This window comes from Pollachius pollachius (assembly GCF_949987615.1).
Source record: "Pollachius pollachius genome assembly, chromosome: 20".
NCBI lineage: Eukaryota > Metazoa > Chordata > Actinopteri > Gadiformes > Gadidae > Pollachius > Pollachius pollachius.
The window spans coordinates 10,037,275-10,055,313 of record NC_136953.1 but is presented as its reverse complement, the minus strand read 5'-3'; the positions used below and the strand labels follow the sequence as shown (position 1 = coordinate 10,055,313).

General features: G+C 45.6%; 1 protein-coding gene across 2 annotated transcripts; it reads left to right on the top strand.

Annotated features, from left to right (window-relative positions):
- The first annotated feature begins 142 nt into the window (after nucleotides 1-142).
- gba2 (glucosidase, beta (bile acid) 2) lies at nucleotides 143-17,761 on the top strand. Of its 2 annotated transcripts, XM_079757879.1 has the most exons (18): nucleotides 143-280; nucleotides 540-1,207; nucleotides 3,569-3,660; nucleotides 3,790-3,905; nucleotides 5,201-5,419; nucleotides 6,072-6,311; nucleotides 6,803-6,905; nucleotides 8,063-8,216; nucleotides 9,660-9,785; nucleotides 11,891-12,075; nucleotides 12,518-12,622; nucleotides 13,529-13,636; nucleotides 14,316-14,467; nucleotides 14,778-14,884; nucleotides 15,350-15,492; nucleotides 15,746-15,861; nucleotides 16,192-16,383; nucleotides 16,847-17,761. In XM_079757879.1, exons 2-18 carry the CDS (start codon nucleotides 1,011-1,013, stop codon nucleotides 17,090-17,092), a joined length of 2,601 nt encoding a protein of 866 aa, XP_079614005.1. In that variant the 5' UTR covers nucleotides 143-280; nucleotides 540-1,010; the 3' UTR covers nucleotides 17,093-17,761. The 2 variants fall into 2 exon arrangements, with proteins under 2 accessions (XP_079614005.1, XP_079614006.1); XM_079757880.1 differs by lacking the exon at nucleotides 16,847-17,761 and having other exon boundaries at nucleotides 16,121-16,260.
- Nucleotides 17,762-18,039: the final 278 nt, after the last annotated feature.

Sequence of the window (18,039 nt, the reverse complement as noted above, 5' to 3'; positions counted from 1 at the left end):
ATTACAACTGGGGAAAACGGTCGTCACATTTAGATAGACAATAAACCAGTAGTGAAGACCAAATCCCCCTTATTCTTTGTGAATTGGTTTATCCCAAATTCTAGCTCATAGAACCTTCTGTAGTGCATTTACATATTGAACGCTGCTAGCAAGGGTAACAGGAACTTAATGTCATAACTCTCGACTTCGGCTAATCACACTTTAATAATGTCCGGACCAATCTACCAGACGGCATGTGGTCATAGTTCACCGCGTTGATTCTAGCTGTTTGTATATAGATGTAAGTTCCTTCCAAAGGCTTTGGTGTAAAAAACACACTGTTTTTAGCACCCCGCTTACTGTAGCTTAACTATGTTACATTATGATGATGCATAACTGAGATGATGTTGCCATTGTAGTAGGATTTCGAGAGCTTAAAAATAACATTACATGACAATAACATAATGAGCCTTTCAGTATGTGTCTTAAAATGTGCCACTGTAATAACTGCCATTTCAAATGCATAACGTTGCATTCATCTTTATCCTTGTCCATTGCAGGTTTCCGGGATAACTTCGGTCCATATCATTTTTTCATACAGTGTGCTGTCTTTTTTCCTGCTGTGGGCTACACCTATAGTTTCCTGCCCAGCCTCCATTGCGTACAATACAATTTTGGAGCCATAAACATTTGATCCAATCGATGTCAACAGGCCATTCCATAGTCTGTTATGAACCTGTAACTGAATCGTTGTACGAATGAGGAGGAAACGACCACATACTTAGCCGACCCAGTTCACCCGCCTCAATTTCAGAAAACCAGTTTGTCTTCATTGATCAGTTGACAACCTGATATTATTCCGTTACCAAGTTGTGACAGACCGATTATTTTCTCACAGATGGTAACCACTTTCATAAGAACCCTTTCGACCACTGATATTGCCTGATCATCATTTTTTCAAGGAAACACAAATATCCCTGGATCATTTTAACTGGGATTCTCCCACTTGGCTGTCAAGCAGCCAAGCAAAAATGACCAGTACGGAGTGGGGTGAGAGATCCACTGCAGAGCTCATGAGCAAGTATGTGGCCAAGGACACTGGAATCGGTGTACCCAACGAGGGCTGGAGGATCTGTCTGGCGCATGAGTTCAAGGAGAAGAGGAAGCCTTTCCAAGCCAAAGACGTCTCCCTGTCCAACGTTCTGGAGCACATCGGCCTTGGACTTCGGTAAGAGTCGTTGTTCATGCACACTTCATTGGACAGCCTGCGGAGCGCTTGCCTACCAAGAAGGGACAAGTCAACAATTAGCTCATTGTTTTGCTTGGCTTACATTAATGAGATGTATGTGGTTCTAGCCTAGTTTGTTGTTGGTTTGCAGGGCCTATTTAGTTTCCCAACCCTTCATGGTTTTTAAATTAATCGCACCTCACCATTCAGAATAGGTCAGGTTGCCATGCCGCTGTATCTATGACATAAGGCAATCACCCTTCGCCTCATAACCCCCACACACAAACAGTTGTTCACATCCCACCACAGATCTTTAACAGCTGAACTGGTTCTTATTAAGGGTTGGGTACTTTCGGTTATGGAGAATTTTTGGTTATGTTGGGAGAAATTAAGTTAGAAGTCCTTTTCCCAGATGCTCAATCCCTCAGGCATTCACTGTGAGCAATTAGCCAATTGGTTGCTTCTATTGACACTTTAGGAGGAGTGCTTCTTGCTATCCTGTAAACATTAATCAATGTCCAGCACAGTTAACCTGCAGCCATCTGGCGGTATACTATGCACACAGGAGGAGTGATTAGTTGAATGAGTTTGTAGGACTGCGCTCTATGAGGAAGTTCACAACCGAATGTATTTCTTCCCTTCCCATGATACATATGTTAATAATTCTCCAACCCTTTCACCCACCTGATCTTGTATGAACCTCTGAACCCGACCGAGGCTAACGTATAGGCAGTGTCGAACATGCAAAAGTTTTAGCATGAGCTGTGGTGAGCCATGAATTTGAATGGGAAGATCGCTGACGTTTGCTTACAGTGGTCATTAATGAGACTGGTTTCTGAAAGGAATCTACAGCAACCACCCTCTGAATCGACACGGATATCATTCTGCCAATGTCATAAGACCAGAGGAACCCAAGCACTGATAATTAGTTTTTTATCGTCCAATCTCAGCATCATCTCGGGGCCACCAGATACGATTCACAGCGGCACAAATGGCAGTTGCACTAGGGTGATTCAGCGTCAATGACCAGCTCGCTGTACGTTATCCCTTGCATAATGACTATAAGTCGGACCGGTTGTATGTTATGTTTATGAAGTATGTGCCTTCACGTCATCCAAATCTGTACTGATCAAGCAGTGGCGTACTGTATGCTAAAATTCAAGTGTCTTTTGTTTTTGGTGAACTGGATTGGCTGGTAGGGACTATTTTGGGAATGGGTTTGGTTCAAGTTTTTGTTGTACATTGGTTCAAATGCAAATGAGAGGCGAGGAGCACAAGGGCTCTCCCCCCCCCAACCTCAAACCCGTTTCATCAACGCTATAACCCCGAGTCATTGGCCTTGAGGCTTTCCTTTTGGAAGGTGTTGTTTCTTCACACAGAAACAATGTAGACATCGGGACAGCAGGAATAGATTTGAGGTGGAGGGAATATTCATATGACAACAAAATGTATTCTGAATGTAGAATATGTGGAAGATAGAATATGTGAAATAAAGATAAAACGTGCATCTTACTAACAACAGAATATACACACCAATATGCAAGTACATGGAAATATTTGCTAATATTTACCTTGAAGCTAAAGCAAGTGATTCTAACAATGTTCATACAATCAGGAATATTGTACAAACAAAGCTGTAAATGAGGCTTCCATCTTTGACTGAAAAACGAGTGCGTGTTGCCAGTGCGTGTAACTAGTTCTCGTACTGAGATTTCCTGGTCGTTTGTTATTGAACCTACTTTTCGGAAAGTGGAAACTGACCCGCTTGAAACGTTCCCTATCCTATGCATGGCAGTGCAGTACTTGGCTACCAAGCCTGAAAGAAATAATTTTCTTCTGTGTGGAGTTTGCATGAACTCCACTGGTTAAATTTGGATACACTCCTGTTTTCACACCAAATATCCTAACCAGCATGTGAGGTTTATGTCGATCTTAACAATACGGCTGTGGACAAAACAAGGGTTGGTGCCTTTACTCTGTGAATGCTGCTCATTGTCCTACCCTGGGACTGTGCACCCGACCCACAGAGCACACACTTGTTTTAATCAATAATTCACACCACCTGCATGGTATGGTAATCGGCACTGGAACACACACGAACAAGCAGACACACACGCCATCTTTGACTGCACGTCCGCCTGACCGCACGCACGCATGCACGCACACTCACCCTCACCCTCACACTCTCACACACACACTGAGAATGTGCTGCTTAACATCGGTCGTCTGCATTTACACAGAATTTCCATTTCTTTGGATCTTTCTAATAATTTGCCTTTTTGTTCTCGATTTACGGCTCACTAAAACCCCCCTTTGATTCTGATCCCTAAAGCAGTGGTTGTATGCTCTGTGTTTGCACAGGTATCTAAAATGGTGGTACAGAAAGACCCAGATAGAAAAGAAAGCGCCGTTCATTGACATGTTCGGTCCCCTACCCTTGCGGCAGATATATGGTGGGTTAACACACGTATCCTTTCACTGAGAATAACATTGAACTGTTTCTGAGCTTGTCCTTCTTATGTCAATACCCCCCCACCCCTGTTTCAATTTGTCTTTTGGTATTTCCCGGTGTTATTCCACAGGCGCTCCGCTTGGAGGCATCGGGGGAGGCACCATCACCAGAGGTTGGAGGGGGGAGTTCTGTCGTTGGCAACTCAACCCCGGGATGTATCATTACACTACTGTGATTGCCAACCAGGTGTGCATATCGGGGTCAATGATACACTATTGTTTTGTTATTTTTCAAGTAAAACAAGCAGCCAAAAGGGGGTTATAAAGTTAACTTAGGCTAAACCGGTTTGTCTCTGGAATGTCTTATCATCCCATGGTTTCCCGCCCATGACCAAATAGTATGTAAATAATGCTACACGTATTCTTTTGTGTGTGATTGTGTTAAAACACAGGTTTATCATTACTCCGAGATAACTTTGATAAGTGGCTATGACAGCCAGGCAGGATAACCACAAAGGCATCGGCTGAAATCAGTCGTCAGCGACGTTCAAAGTGCTGTTCCTCATTGGAATATCCTGCAGGGATCGTGTGTTGCATTCGTCCTCCATATGACGGTGTCCCGGGCTGGCTGTACCTGGGTCCCTGGCTGGGTGAACCTGTTTATGTCCACCGTTATCACCCCTATCGCGTTGCCTTGCCACTCGTCTCATGTGACTTCAAATTGCAGCTCTCATCCCAAGTGGAGCTGAGTGAGAAGACTCCATTGGGAGTGTAGAATATCATTATAGGTACCTGCGATGTAAACCTATAGGTTCTATTGAAGTCTCCTCAAAGGTCCTTTTCATTGGTTATGTTGCTTGTCCAGGCACCTCCAAAATAAATAAACAGTTTAATGGTGTGATAGGACTTATTTCTACCAAGGGGGGCTATCTCCCCTGCACGTACATACCAGGCTGTGTACATTTGCACACCGGATGTGCGCTGAAATATAAGGATCTATAAAACAAATCAGAACACACCAAAGCAGAGATTCAGGTTTTATTTTCTTCCTCAAACCTTTTTGAAGCTGAATGAATATAGGTCAATGTTGAAAAACAGATTCCTCGAACCTCAATGGGAGTAGCCTGTTTAAATGTAGGGCGGATAAAAATAAATAACACGGTTACACGTCATACAGAGTAGGGCTGCTCGGTTATGGAAAAATCCTAATCACAATTATTTTTGAGTTGGAAAAAATTACGCATTTATTCAGCATTTCTCTCCAAAAAACAATTAGTAACCGAGAACTCTCAAAAAAATGCACAAAATGTGAAAATAATGTACAATTATGTATTTAGCTGTACATCAAACATTTAATTAATAAAATAAATAAACTTAAAAAAATCATAATAATCGCTAGATTTATATTAGTTTGGAGAACGTTTGACGCAAAATAGAAATCGCGATCAAAATTCAATTAATCGCACAGGCCTAACACAGATATTATTTTAGATACACATATACAGTATATGTAAATATTAAAGTCCTCTCCTCCTCCCTCAGTTCACGGTGTGCTTGCGGCGGGGGGGCCAGACGGTGTACCAGCAGGTGCTCTCGGTGGAGCGGCCCCCCACCCTGCAGGGCTGGAACTGGGGCTACTGCGGCGAGTACGCCTTCTACCACGCCCTGTACCCCCGCGCCTGGACCGTGTACCACCTGCCCGGCCAGAACGTCACGCTCACCTGCCGACAGGTGTCGCCCATCCTGCCCCACGACTACCAGGTAACCGGGGGGGGGGGGGGAAGGATCGTGGCTTGTTTTTTATAGTATCAGTGGTTGTTGTTATGGTGGTGCTGGTCGTGGTTGTTTTTGTGGTGATGATGGGGGTTGTTGTGTTGATGATGGGGGTTGTTGTGTTGATGATGGGGGTTGTTGTGGTGACGGTGGTGGTGGTGGAAAGGAGGAGGACGACTCGTGTTGATGTTGGATTCAGGGTTCGGTTGTTGAAGTTGCTTCGGTCCCCCAGTTTAAGATCACCTTGAATATTTGATACACTCTTCACCTGTAACCCGAGGAGATGGTTGAGGATACCTACTGGGTTAGGCTCTTGTGTGTGTGTGTGTGTGTGTGTGTGTGTGTGTGCTCCCCCCCCCCAGTGTGTTTCTCTAGGATTTCTCCCACCCTTTTCCCACAAACACAAAAAACACACGAGTTGAACAAATGCAGATTGCACCATTGCCCAGGGAGTTTCTGGTGTCTGATGTGTAGCTCCATTGTGAGCTACGGGATAGCCTTCAGCTCCCTGGAGCCCTGCTCAGGACCAAGTGCTTCACAACCATAGTGCATGTGCGCGGATGCATCGCAACCGCACACCCCTTGATCCCCCATAAACAGACCAGTACGTTCACCGAAACTCAACTGATGTCTCTCTCAGGACTCCAGTCTCCCCGTGGCGGTGTTCGCCTGGGACGTGGAGAACCACAACGACTACGACCTGGACGTGGCCATCATGCTGACCATGGTCAACGGCTCGGGCCACAAGGACGACAAGCGCGGGGGCCATTGGAACAAGCCCTTCCACCTGGAGAAGGACGGGCAGGCCGTGTCGGGCGTGCTGCTACACCACTGCACCCCTGTCAACCCCTACACGCTCTGCATCGCAGCGCGCCACATGGTGGGTGGGCGGTTCACGACAAAGGGGAGTTGGGGAGGGGTGCGGTTAAATGGGACATGTTATACCACCAGGTGGGAGTGCGATTCAAAACGGCTTGTAACGGCTAACCACGCTTGCACCTGGTGGTATAACATAATAGTCACCTTTACCGTAAGTCTGCTGCTGTGAACGTAGACTTCTCACACGTTGTGAGTTAAGAGTCGCCCTGTATATTCTCTCCCCCTTTCCCCCTTGACAACGTTTTGAAATGGCTCAACTCCGCCGGGTTTCAGATGCAGACGAAAGCTAGAGTTTTGCCGTGACTTGTTCTGTCGGTATGAAATGTTTTACTATCAAGACAAAGTGGTCAAATATCAACAAGACAGCGACGGCGATTTATGTGTGTTGTGCTTGGTTCGTTTTTTGCGTTCATCCACGTTGATGCATGTTCGTGACGCGTTTTGCGGCTGCAAGCTTTGCATGCGTCTGTAAAAAAACCCTGTTCCCTCTAGCCTGACAGGCAGGTCAGCCACCAGACGGCCTTCAGCCCCAAGGGCACCTGCAGTGGCCTGTGGAGTGACCTCCTCACAGACGGACGGCTGGACTCTCCTACCGGTAGGTGGCTCAGTGACTTCCCCGGAGACTCCAGTGCTGTGTCTGAAATTGCGCACTTCTATACTTACCCTTACTTTTTTGAGTGCACTTTGCGCAAAAATGGAGGGTGTGCCAAAACGCAGTGCACTGGAAGTACCTCGGTGGCGCACTCGAAACGATCGAAAACTTGAGTGTGGACCGATGGACACTTTCCACCCTCAACGGCCGCCAACTTGTCTTCGTAGCGGTGGGGGCGGGAATTTCAAATCTGAAAATGGAGGACATTGTAACAGTTGAAAGAAAACAACCAATCTAAATATTTACAGTTTGAGTTGATTAGTACTATACAGCGCTAAAATAAATGCAGATAAAATCGATAGAAATTGATTGATGATAATTTAAATTTATAGCTATTAAAATGATGGGCGAATTATGGAAATTCTAAGCAGAAAATAAAATACCACAGAAGAAGAACCGTCAAACTGCAAACTCATTTCCAGTAGGTGCAGGAAGGCTGTTTTGACAGTGCACTGTAGAATTGAGAGCACTGCGCCTATAAGTAAGTGTACTGTAGGGATAATGAAGTGCACTCAATGTAAGTGCACTTACGTAAGTGCGTGATTTCAGACACAGCACAGTCCTCTCAATAACTAATGGCGAATTTAGATTAGATTAGGATCCATGTATTTTGACTATCCAGTTAATCAATAATTCACACCACCTGCATGGTATGGTAATCGACACTAGAACACACACGAACAAGCAGACACACACGATCTGGTTATGTCCCCAATGTACACAATCAGACAACGTCACACATCATTCCACACTGATCGTCATTGCTCAGGAATGTGGACTAAAATCTATTGGCGTAGATTTAAGGATATCCCATAGAGAGTGACATATCAGGTCCCCTGATTTGTAGCTACACAAGGCAATAAATATACTCAACATATTTAGCATTTAGTTCGAATTTTTTAACGACATATTCAACTTGGATGCATGGCTTTCCAGGTGAATATCTCCTGTGGTTTCCAGCCAGGAGTAGAGCACCATTGGCCTCCATATAGTTCAGCAGGCAACGGGATTGTTAAACCTAAACAAAGCTAATGATCCAGCCGCCAATGATGACACCGCTCACATTCCTCCTCCTCCTCCTCCTCTTCCTCCTCCCGTAGGCCCCAGCACCCCCACCCAGAAGGGGGAGGAGGTGGCAGCGGCCCTGGCGGTGAGCTGCTCCGTGGGGGCGCGGGGGCGCGGGGGTCTGGAGATGAGCCTGTCCTGGGACATGCCCACTATCACCTTCGGCTCCGGGGAGAGACGGCACGACAGGTACTGCCGCCCGGGAACGCTTCTTGGAATGATAAATAAGTTGAATTTGATTCTGCGATAAATGGGTCTGGTGACAGCTGTTTAATGTCTGCTCTCTGCCTGACATTTCACCAAGACAATCGGGGTCTTGTTGGCGTCTTGTAGAAGGAAAATATGCAGACCGATTTTGTGTGACCCTAGTGAGGAACAGGGAAACATTTACATTCTGCCCTTACAGTATTTATTTTAGTTTCAAATCTCCATTAGAGGGAAGCTTCTAGAAGAGTCATCCGAGAGCACCGTCATTTGCAGATGTTCTGTGATTGGTTTTGGGGTTGAAAGGAAAATAGAAATTCTGAATGACTATTAGGCTAAAAGTTCTCCACTGTCAGAAGAACACAAAAGGAAATGCTTCATTCACAAAAAGTCATTTTTTCACAATTTCTATTCATTTATCCCAAGGAGAACTGTAATGTGGTGATTTCCTGCCAACAGACGAATGTATTGGATTTGAATACTCTGTCTTCACCCCATCCATTACACATCTGTTTGTTCTGTAGGGTGTGTGTGACGCCACACATTGTTGACAGTGTGTACGTGCTCACCAGATCAGGCAGTGTTAACGCTGTCTGCTTTGCACGAGTCTTGGGGTTAGGCTTGGTTAGAATTAGAGTCTTCCCATGGCGCTGTAGCATCTCTGCTGGCTGCGGATTGGTGAATGGTTGCTTGGTTTTTCCTTAGTTCCTTGTCCCGTTACCTTTCTTCTTTTTTTTTAAACGCAGGCCCACTTAACTCCTAAGGTCTCTCTCATTGTGTAAGATCGGATACACAATCAACAGACCAAGTATACAAAAACAAGTTGAGTTCACAGATGACACGAAACCGCGCACCAATTTGTTTATTTAGCGAGTACGTCTCCGGACAATTGCAGGATGTTTTGGCGACGGTAGAAAATACTTCAGATCAAGTGAGAGGAACGCAAAGTCTTGTTTACTATCACCAGCTTGTGCGCAACATTTTGGTCCAATCAGCAGCCAGATGATCGAGAAGGGTCAGTTGCTTCCCTACTTCTCCTTCTCCGTCTTCTTTACAAGATCGCTTTTAGGAATGTTTACTTGAAAATTGTTTAGATGCGAGCGGCCTTTCCTTCCCAGACTTATCGTTTGACCCTTTGACCTTATTCCCGAAGTACACACAAACTTCAGATAAAGAACAGCTGTTCTATGAAGGGAACTGGCAGAGCTACAGCGAACAATCTGTTTGTTTGTTTTCCACCCTGGAAAGAATGATCTCAACTCTGGCCTCCATAAATTGTCCCGCTTCCAAAATACTTTGTTTGAGTTCACTCACATGGAAAAAAATCACATCCTCTGGGGTGACAACATCATCACGCAAAACCTTCCACCACTTCCCCAGGAGTGCCATTTGAACACGTGTGTGGATGTGTTTGCTGTTCCCTCCCAGGAGATACACGCGCTTCTTCGGGACAAAGGGGGACGCGGCGCCCTCGATGGCCCATCACGCGCTCCTCCACTACCCCCGCTGGGAGGAGACCATAGAGGAGTGGCAGAGGCCCATACTGCAGGACAGGTACCCCTAACCCGTCCTGATTGGTCAGAGAGTCCCGTTTGACCCTAACCCTAACCCTAACCCGCCCTAACCAGTGTAGCCAGATTGGGCCAGATTTCCCACCCAATCTGGCAACCCTGGCTGTAGCACGCTGCAGCCCGGGTTGCCAGATTGGGTGGGATATCTTGCCCAATCTGGCAACACTGGCCCTAACCCTATTGGTTAGAGAAACACGTTAATCGAGTTCACCCTGACCAAACTGGTTACATAATTACGCTCATTAAACTTGCAGCAATCTTATTGGTTAGAGAGCCACACTCATGAAACTAACCCCTCAATCGGTCGTATAATCCCACTAATTGAATTCACCATGACCAAATAATAATAATAATACATTCAGATTATATAGCGCTTTTTTAAACAACTAAAAGTTGCTTAACAGAGTGAACACAGAATAAAATCATGTAATAACATCTATAAGTAAAAAGATAGAAAAGGATAAAAATAGTTAGGTAGAAAATGAAATAGTCATCCTAGGAACAGTTAAAAGAAGGAAGGGAAGAGAAGGGAAGGCGGTGAAAATGCGTTGGCTAATTACGCTAATCGAAGTCACCCTAACCCTCTTAGTAAGTGGATCACACAAATTGATTGAGCCTTAGCCCCCGTCCCCGGGCCAACAGGCTTTGGGGATGTAGCAGGTGAGACAGGTGTAGCTCATTAAGTTGATTACTGATCAGTTGGGCTGTGTCCTTAATTGACATCACGAGAGACACCTGGGCCAATCACCCCCTTAGCACGACACCTCTGACCTAGGGATGGGCACGGTTATTCGAATATTCAATTATTCAAAATGACGTCGGTATTCGACTCTAGCTGTAGCGGATTTATTTTTATTTATGCCTAAAGTCAATTAAATATTATTCATTAGCTATATTAATTACATATTGTTCATTAAACATGTATTCTAATGCCATTTAATACTTGGAATACTTTGCTATACCGGCAACCTCTGTTCCAGCGGAGAGAGTCTTTCCGCGCCTGCCCTTCCCCCGAGCACGTAGACATGGTCATTTCTTTTGACAAGAATGAGTGATGCAGCAGGTGGGCTTAATGTTTCAGACATACTGTATTTCCGTCTTCCACGTAATATATTTTTGTTGATTGAATGCGCACCATGCGTAATGCGAGGCAGGCCCATGCGCTGCAAGTGGAGTTCAGTTGATATCCAAGCCCCCCAGTACGCTACTTATGGTTTTTGCTGTTGTGCTTCAGTTACTTGAATCTATTCAGTTTGTGCCTTCAATTTACTTGATTCTAATTTCAGTTTGTGCCTTAAGTATGCAATACTGTTCATCCTTGTCAAAAAGGATGGACTCGTTTCAACTCTTTTCGATTCAGCGTACTGATTCCTTATTTATTTGACTAATAGATGGAAAATGAATACATTTGTTTAGTGATGGCCAGATCACGGAAGCCCTTCAGGCTACATTATAAGTGCTCTACACTTTTCTTTTTTTTTCTTTGTAGTTTGGTTACACGGTTACTTAATTTTCTTTTATACAATATTCGAATATTGATATGCCTTCAAATGCCCAACCCTACTCTGAGCCAGGGCTGCTGAAAAAGTGATAAGCACGACAAACGTCAATATTGAAATTGAGTATTTTATTTGATTATGATTATTTTTGAGTTTGAAAACATGATGCATTTATTCAGCATTTCTCTCCAAAAAAAAACACTTTGTAACTGAGAACTTTGAAACATACCCTTAAAAAATACACAAAATGTTGAAATAGAAAATCTTCAAATCAAAAATAAAGTACAAAAATATATATCCAGCTGTTTAATTTTTGTAATTTATATAAACATTTAATGAATGAAAAAAAAGATCTTTGGTTATATTAGTTTGGACATCGTTTGACCCAATAGTCGAAATCGTGCTAAAGATCGGATTCATCTCACAGCCCTACCTTGTGCTTGCCCTGCTCTGGACTCGCTCCGTCCGAGTGAATGTGGTGGTCCTGGCCGCGCACGGGACGAGCCCATAACGGCGGCGTGTCCTGCATGAAACGTTACTAGAGCTCTAGTAACATCACTATCGTTCTCCCCTCCCTCCCGTGTCTCAGCGCGCTGCCCTCCTGGTACAAGTCGGCGCTGTTCAACGAGCTGTACTTCGTGGCGGACGGCGGCACGGTGTGGACGGAGCTGCCCGAGGACAGCGACATCAGTGGGGGGCTGCGCAGCGAGGACGGGGGGCTGCCCGCCCAGCCCGCGGCCATCAAGGAGTACGGGCGCTTCGCCTACCTGGAAGGTACGCGCGGAACACCGTTTTTTATTTCTGATTTTTTTTTTAAGATTCAAGATTTAAGGTTTTTATTTGTCATCTACTCATACAGGATGTGCAATGAAATGTTTGGGTGAAATACTCTTGAAATACAATAGAATAAAAAGAGAATAAAATACAATATAAGTTTTAACAGCCATCTATATATATACACACAAGCGCATGAGAAGCAGTCGCAGTCGTCTAAGTCCACCTCATAGAGTCATCTTCTTTTTATTATCCTACATACAGTATGATTCATTCTTTGTTATCAAATAATATTAAACACATTTGCACGGTATTTGAACTGCAATGAGTCGATGAGCGATTTTGTTATGATTGATTTATTTTTCTACTGTGAAAATGCTATGCTTTTCCGCTGTTTGTGGTCCCTGTCGGCTAAGAGCCCTCTCTCTCTCCCGTCCCCCAGGCCAGGAGTACAGGATGTACAACACGTACGATGTGCACTTCTACGCCTCCTTTGCACTCGTCATGCTGTGGCCGAAGCTCGCCCTGAGCCTGCAGTATGACATCGGTGAGTGCCACATCGCTGCTCCCCTATTGGTCGAGGTCAAAGCGCAGTGGACCCTTTTTGCAGCGGTGTCATCGGAGGAAAAATGCAGGGGTGGCTTGTGACACTGTTTATGGGTTGTTGTGGAAAACTACAAAATGTGCACCCGGTGCAGATTCGGTGTCCTGTGCCCCTCTCACACCCTTCACACCTTGACTTAACATGAGGTTTGGACTATTGGCTACAGTATGTATCGGATATCGCCTAAAGCGCCAAAAGCGTGCAATCCAACACCACCTCACACACACCTTTTGGTCACACACATCAAAAATCTAAATCATTAAACCCAGTGACTCAACTAAGGGCTTTACAAAGACAAAGGTTCTTTATCTCATGGCATCAACTAAATAAATCGTATGGAGCTGTGGCCTAACATTTACAAACAAAAATAATGTGTTATACAAATCAGCAGAAATCTCGGGTCTCTTAACTTTACACAATGTGCTAAGTGCTTTACTACCCGTAAGTAAAAATTGACAACTACAACTACTACTCGATATCCGATGTCATTCTTGGCACTGGAGACGCTGTCTAGCACCAGGCATAAATCAAAAGTGTTCTGTCAAAACAAACAAAGTCTTGTGATACCCATGACATTTCCCATTGACATATATTGCCGCAAGGAAGGCTCTGTTTGGTGAGACGGCCCACGCTACTCACCCTTTGACCTCCCCATAATGATGCTAAGATCGTAGGCGTAGGAGGCACTGCCCTCGTCGCAGCCATCGCTGGGGTTGTAGACATAGTACAATAAACTACATAACCCAGCCGCAGAGAGTAGCTCGGGGAGAATGCTGTTGTGTTATTGGTGTCGGACTGAACACTTGTGGGTTAACAAACAGTTGTTGTTTCTTTGCTTCTGCTTCTAAGCTGGCAGTGTGATCCAGCAGGACCCAACTGAAAGGCTTCACCTCATGAGTGGACAGTGTTCTGCGGTGAAGGCCAAAAACGTGGTGCCCCATGATATCGGAGACCCAGGTAGGGAGTCACGGCCTGGGATTAACTCTTTCACTCAGTCATGTTATTGTTCACAAGGTAGCATAGCCGCTAGGGAGCGGGGATGAGGCTTGTTGAGCTATTGGAACAAGTTCATGTTTTTCTTCTATTTTTATGGGAACCAGTTGTAATGGTCTTTGACTTAATTGAACCAAACTGGAAAATAATCACACTCAAAAGCTAGTAGGTCCTTCGGAATGCAATAGGACATCGATAGCCACATACCTTACCTTATTGCCACTTGTGGAAGTAAGCAGTGGTAACTAGAAGTGATTCAACCGATGATTGGAGCCTATGGTTCTTTTAAGAAAGTTTGCAAATACACTTTATGCAATTGCAGGGTTTTGCGTATCTGGTATGTGAATAATGAATTGCAGGAAGTTGGCTTCCGCTGCAACTGGCTGCTGTATATCTGGTACGATGAAATAATTAAAGTTCCCCATTTTGGTGTCAAAATGTAAACAGTTCTTAAAAAGGAATCCACACTTTCCACCTCTGTGAGTCATGGTGATTTGGCCATTGTGTGAGAGGTGATCAGGTCATCCGGTGGCTACAAAGACTACATTGAATAGGAGAGAGGCTCAAACAATGATAGGAAAAAAGGCACTAATCCCTGAGCTGGTTAATGGTTAACCGCTGTGTCGTCCCTGTCTGAACCCAGACGACGAGCCCTGGCAGAGGGTCAACGCCTACCTCATCCACGACACGGCCAACTGGAAGGACCTCAACCTCAAGTTCGTCCTGCAGGTCTACCGGGACTTCCATGTCACCCAGGACCAGGGGTATCTACGGGACATGTGGCCCATCTGCAAGGTGGGAGGCACCCCTAGTTCACCGTTGAGGCGTTTTTCAAAGGGAATGTACTTGGAGGTCTAGAGGTCGAAAATTAGCATCAAATTAAAATAACTTTGGAATATCTTTGATGCAATATCTTTGATGCAAACAGTTGCTTAAATCAGAGATCTTGCCATGCAACATAAAACAAATGTGAATTTGCAAATATAGGCCGAAAAAACTTGGTACGAATATATTGCCGACAACCGATTCAATGAGAATCAACAAACATCAGGTCCAACATTCCTGGGCCCGATCTTATCCTTGTGGTTCTGATTGGTTCCTGAAGGCGGTGATGGAGTCTGAGCTGCGCTTCGACCTGGACGGAGACGGCCTGATCGAGAACTCGGGCTACGCCGACCAGACCTACGACGCATGGACCGTGACGGGACCCAGGTGAGGAGGACAGGTGGTGGTGGCGGTGGTCTGGTCCACCAAGAAGGCTTCTTGCTATGTTTTAAGGACATTACGAGTGCTCTGGGTCACCTACTGAATCATAATGCTAATCTAAGTTGACTAAGTCTCCAAGTAGTGTATGTATCGTTATAGATAGATGTGTTCCATTGAATTCTTAAGGGTATCTATGAAAGATGGAGCACATTTCTAATCATACTGGACTCTTGAGGAATACAATACTTAAAGATATATATTTATATCATATAATTGCAAACGCAAAGTTGCAAAAGTGCTTGCCTCAATCATAGAAAATTAGAATCCCGGCCCATCACCTTAGCCCCACTTCCACTTCAGTTCAAGTGTGCGTAGCCCCTACCAAAACCTCAAAGCCAGTTTCAGCCGCCCATTGAGCAGTACAGATGACGAGTTCCTCAGTGCTGTCGGTGTGTGCTTCCTCTCCCTCAGCGCGTACTGCGGCGGGCTGTGGCTGGCCTCGGCGTGCGTCATGAGTAAGATGGCCAGGCTGCTGGAGGACGGGCCGGCCTACCTCCTCTACAAGGACATCCTGCAGCGGGGCAGCGCCGCCTTCGACAAGCTGCTCTGGAACGGCGAGTGGAGAACGAGGCCTGACTCATCTGTGTAGATGAAATCAGGGCTGATTGCTTATTGAAAAAAGAACGGTTAATCTTAATTCCAATGTTGATTCATTTTTGGTTTGTGAATACTCAATTATGAAGACAATGGTTCAGGCTTAATGAACAGTTCTGTCAGGTTCATGACTTAATTTTAAAAAAAGTACAATTTAGGCTATTTTGGCCCTTGTGAAACTCTTAATTAAATGACATTTTACCACGTTTCCAGGCAAGTACTACAACTACGACAGCAGCGGGAGGACTTTGTCCAACAGCGTCATGTCGGACCAGTGCGCAGGCCAGTGGTTCCTGCGGGCTTCTGGGCTGGGAGACGGAGAGTTTCAGGTCAGTGGAGTAGAGCGCCAGCCCCCCAACTAAAGGTCTTCCATCAATCCAAACAGTGTAACATACTGGCAAGTTTAAATAATATTAATATTAGATATTCAAAGTATCAGTCTTTTCACTTGAAGACCATTCCAAAACACTTCTAAAGGGGTCTATTCAGACTCCAAGAATCTACTAGTACTAAGGTATTTTGTAAATACCATCAGACGTGGGGGCAACCAGACAGTCACATTGCGCAATGTTGCTGTGTTGTTTCCAGTCCAAGACGGCCTCGTAGGCGCTATCGATCACCCACACTGCGCAACTCGCCCGTGCTCTCCCCCTCTCCAGGCCTTCCCTAAAGACAAGGTCCTCAGCTCGCTCAAGTCGGTGTTTGACCTGAACGTGATGAGCTTCGCCGGCGGGCAGATGGGCGCGGTCAACGGCATGCGTCCCGAGGGCGTGCCCGACCGCTCCAGCGTCCAATCAGACGAGGTGTGGATCGGAGTGGTGTACGGGCTGGCCGCCACCATGATCCATGAGGTAGGAGCCAGGGTGCTGCCTTTTGAGAGGTTTTTAGCAAAGGGGCGGCGTCGTTACTCATTTTTTAAGTAGTGCCTTGTTATTCCGCTGCTACTATTATTATTAAGTTGTTCACAGACGCTTTCTTCCAAAGCGACTCACAATGGACCACTTTGATACATGACCTGGAGATAGAGTGGGTAGAGACTCTACCTCAAGGAAGCCAACAGGTAGACTGTGGACAACGGGGTCTCGAACCAAGAACCTTTAGTCAAACACCATAACTACTTGCTTATCCTGCCCCGTTATCTTTGGCAACCGCTAAAATCAAACATCCACCATGACAGGGTATTACTCCAGTACAACTTTGTACTTGAAACTATACCTTCCACCGAGTTCCTTGTGTTTTGTTAGGGGAAAATGAATGCATTAAGTTTCATTGTTGGCTGATTGTGTCTCTATCCCCCCCCCCCACGACCCCCAGGGCATGCTGCAGGAGGGCCTGCGCACGGCAGAGGGCTGCTACCGCACGGTGTGGGAGCGGCTGGGCATGGCCTTCCAGACGCCCGAGGCCTACTGCGAGAAGGGCATCTACCGCTCCCTGGCCTACATGAGGCCGCTCAGCATCTGGGCCATGCAGTGGGCCCTGGACGGGGCCCGGGGCCGCCGTCGCCGTGACAACCCGCCGGGTCAGACGGGAGACTCGACCGCTCCAAGAGAGGACAGCTGAGGGCAGGGGGGGGGGGGGGGGGGGGGGGCACGGAATCTCGAGCGGATCGAGGAGGAGACGGACGCTGACGGGAAAAGCAAAGGCGCGATCCCAATCCGTTGTGCTGTGCGAGGCGGAGCGACGGCCTTGAATGTTTACACTCGACGGGTGTGTTTTCGAAACCACGTAGTCGGCCCGACGTGGCCGGTTTCCATGACAATGATTTAGTGACCTCCCAAATTGTGTGTGCGAGATGCAAATCGGTTTGACCCCCCCCACCGCACTTAGAAACATGCAATCATCACGAGCCGGTGGGGTTGCTGGGTGACCATAACGAGGTTGATATGCAACTATATAAGTGTAGTTTCAGCCCTCTGTTTTTTTTTTTTACTCGACAATCCTCCATATAGTTCCCGAGTGTGGAAAGGCTTGTTCTTCTGACTGATCAGCTAGAAAGGACGCCAGTCCCGACGCTAAAACATGAATGTTCTACTGATTTGTGTGGTAACCTGTGATAACTACTATTGGAAATATCTAGCTAGCAAATGTTTTTTCCTTTTTCTTCCCTCTTTTTATATTTTAGCATTTGGTGCCTTGGCGCATGTTGCCATGTATGTTAATTGATAGAGGAGATACTTTTATTGTGTTTTATACAATCAAAATACTAGTCTATGACAATGATGCTCAATAAAATCACTTAAAAATGGTCTTCTAATATCTTCCCTCTCGCAGTGGAAAAGCTGGTGGGTTGAATTAGGTGTGTATGTGTGTGTGTGTGGTTGGTTCTGAATGAAGAATACATAATTTGTGTAGCAGTGTTTAACAGAAACAAAATGGCTCCATTATTCATATTGCAATAAGCCATCACGATTGATTCACAGGACGACACACACTTTACACAATTGTTTGGCTGCATAATGCAAATGTGCTTCAAATGAATGGCTGTTTGAGTCTCAGACGTTGCAGCA

Excerpts from the sequence above, each read along its gene's own strand:
- gba2 (XM_079757879.1), top strand. The coding sequence starts at position 1,011 with ATGACCAGTACGGAGTGGGGTGAGAGATCCACTGCAGAGCTCATGAGC. Across the intron at positions 15,862-16,191 it reads TGGGAGACGGAGAGTTTCAG|GCCTTCCCTAAAGACAAGGT; the intron begins GTCAGTGGAGTA and ends CCCCCTCTCCAG. Across the intron at positions 16,384-16,846 it reads CCGCCACCATGATCCATGAG|GGCATGCTGCAGGAGGGCCT; the intron begins GTAGGAGCCAGG and ends CACGACCCCCAG.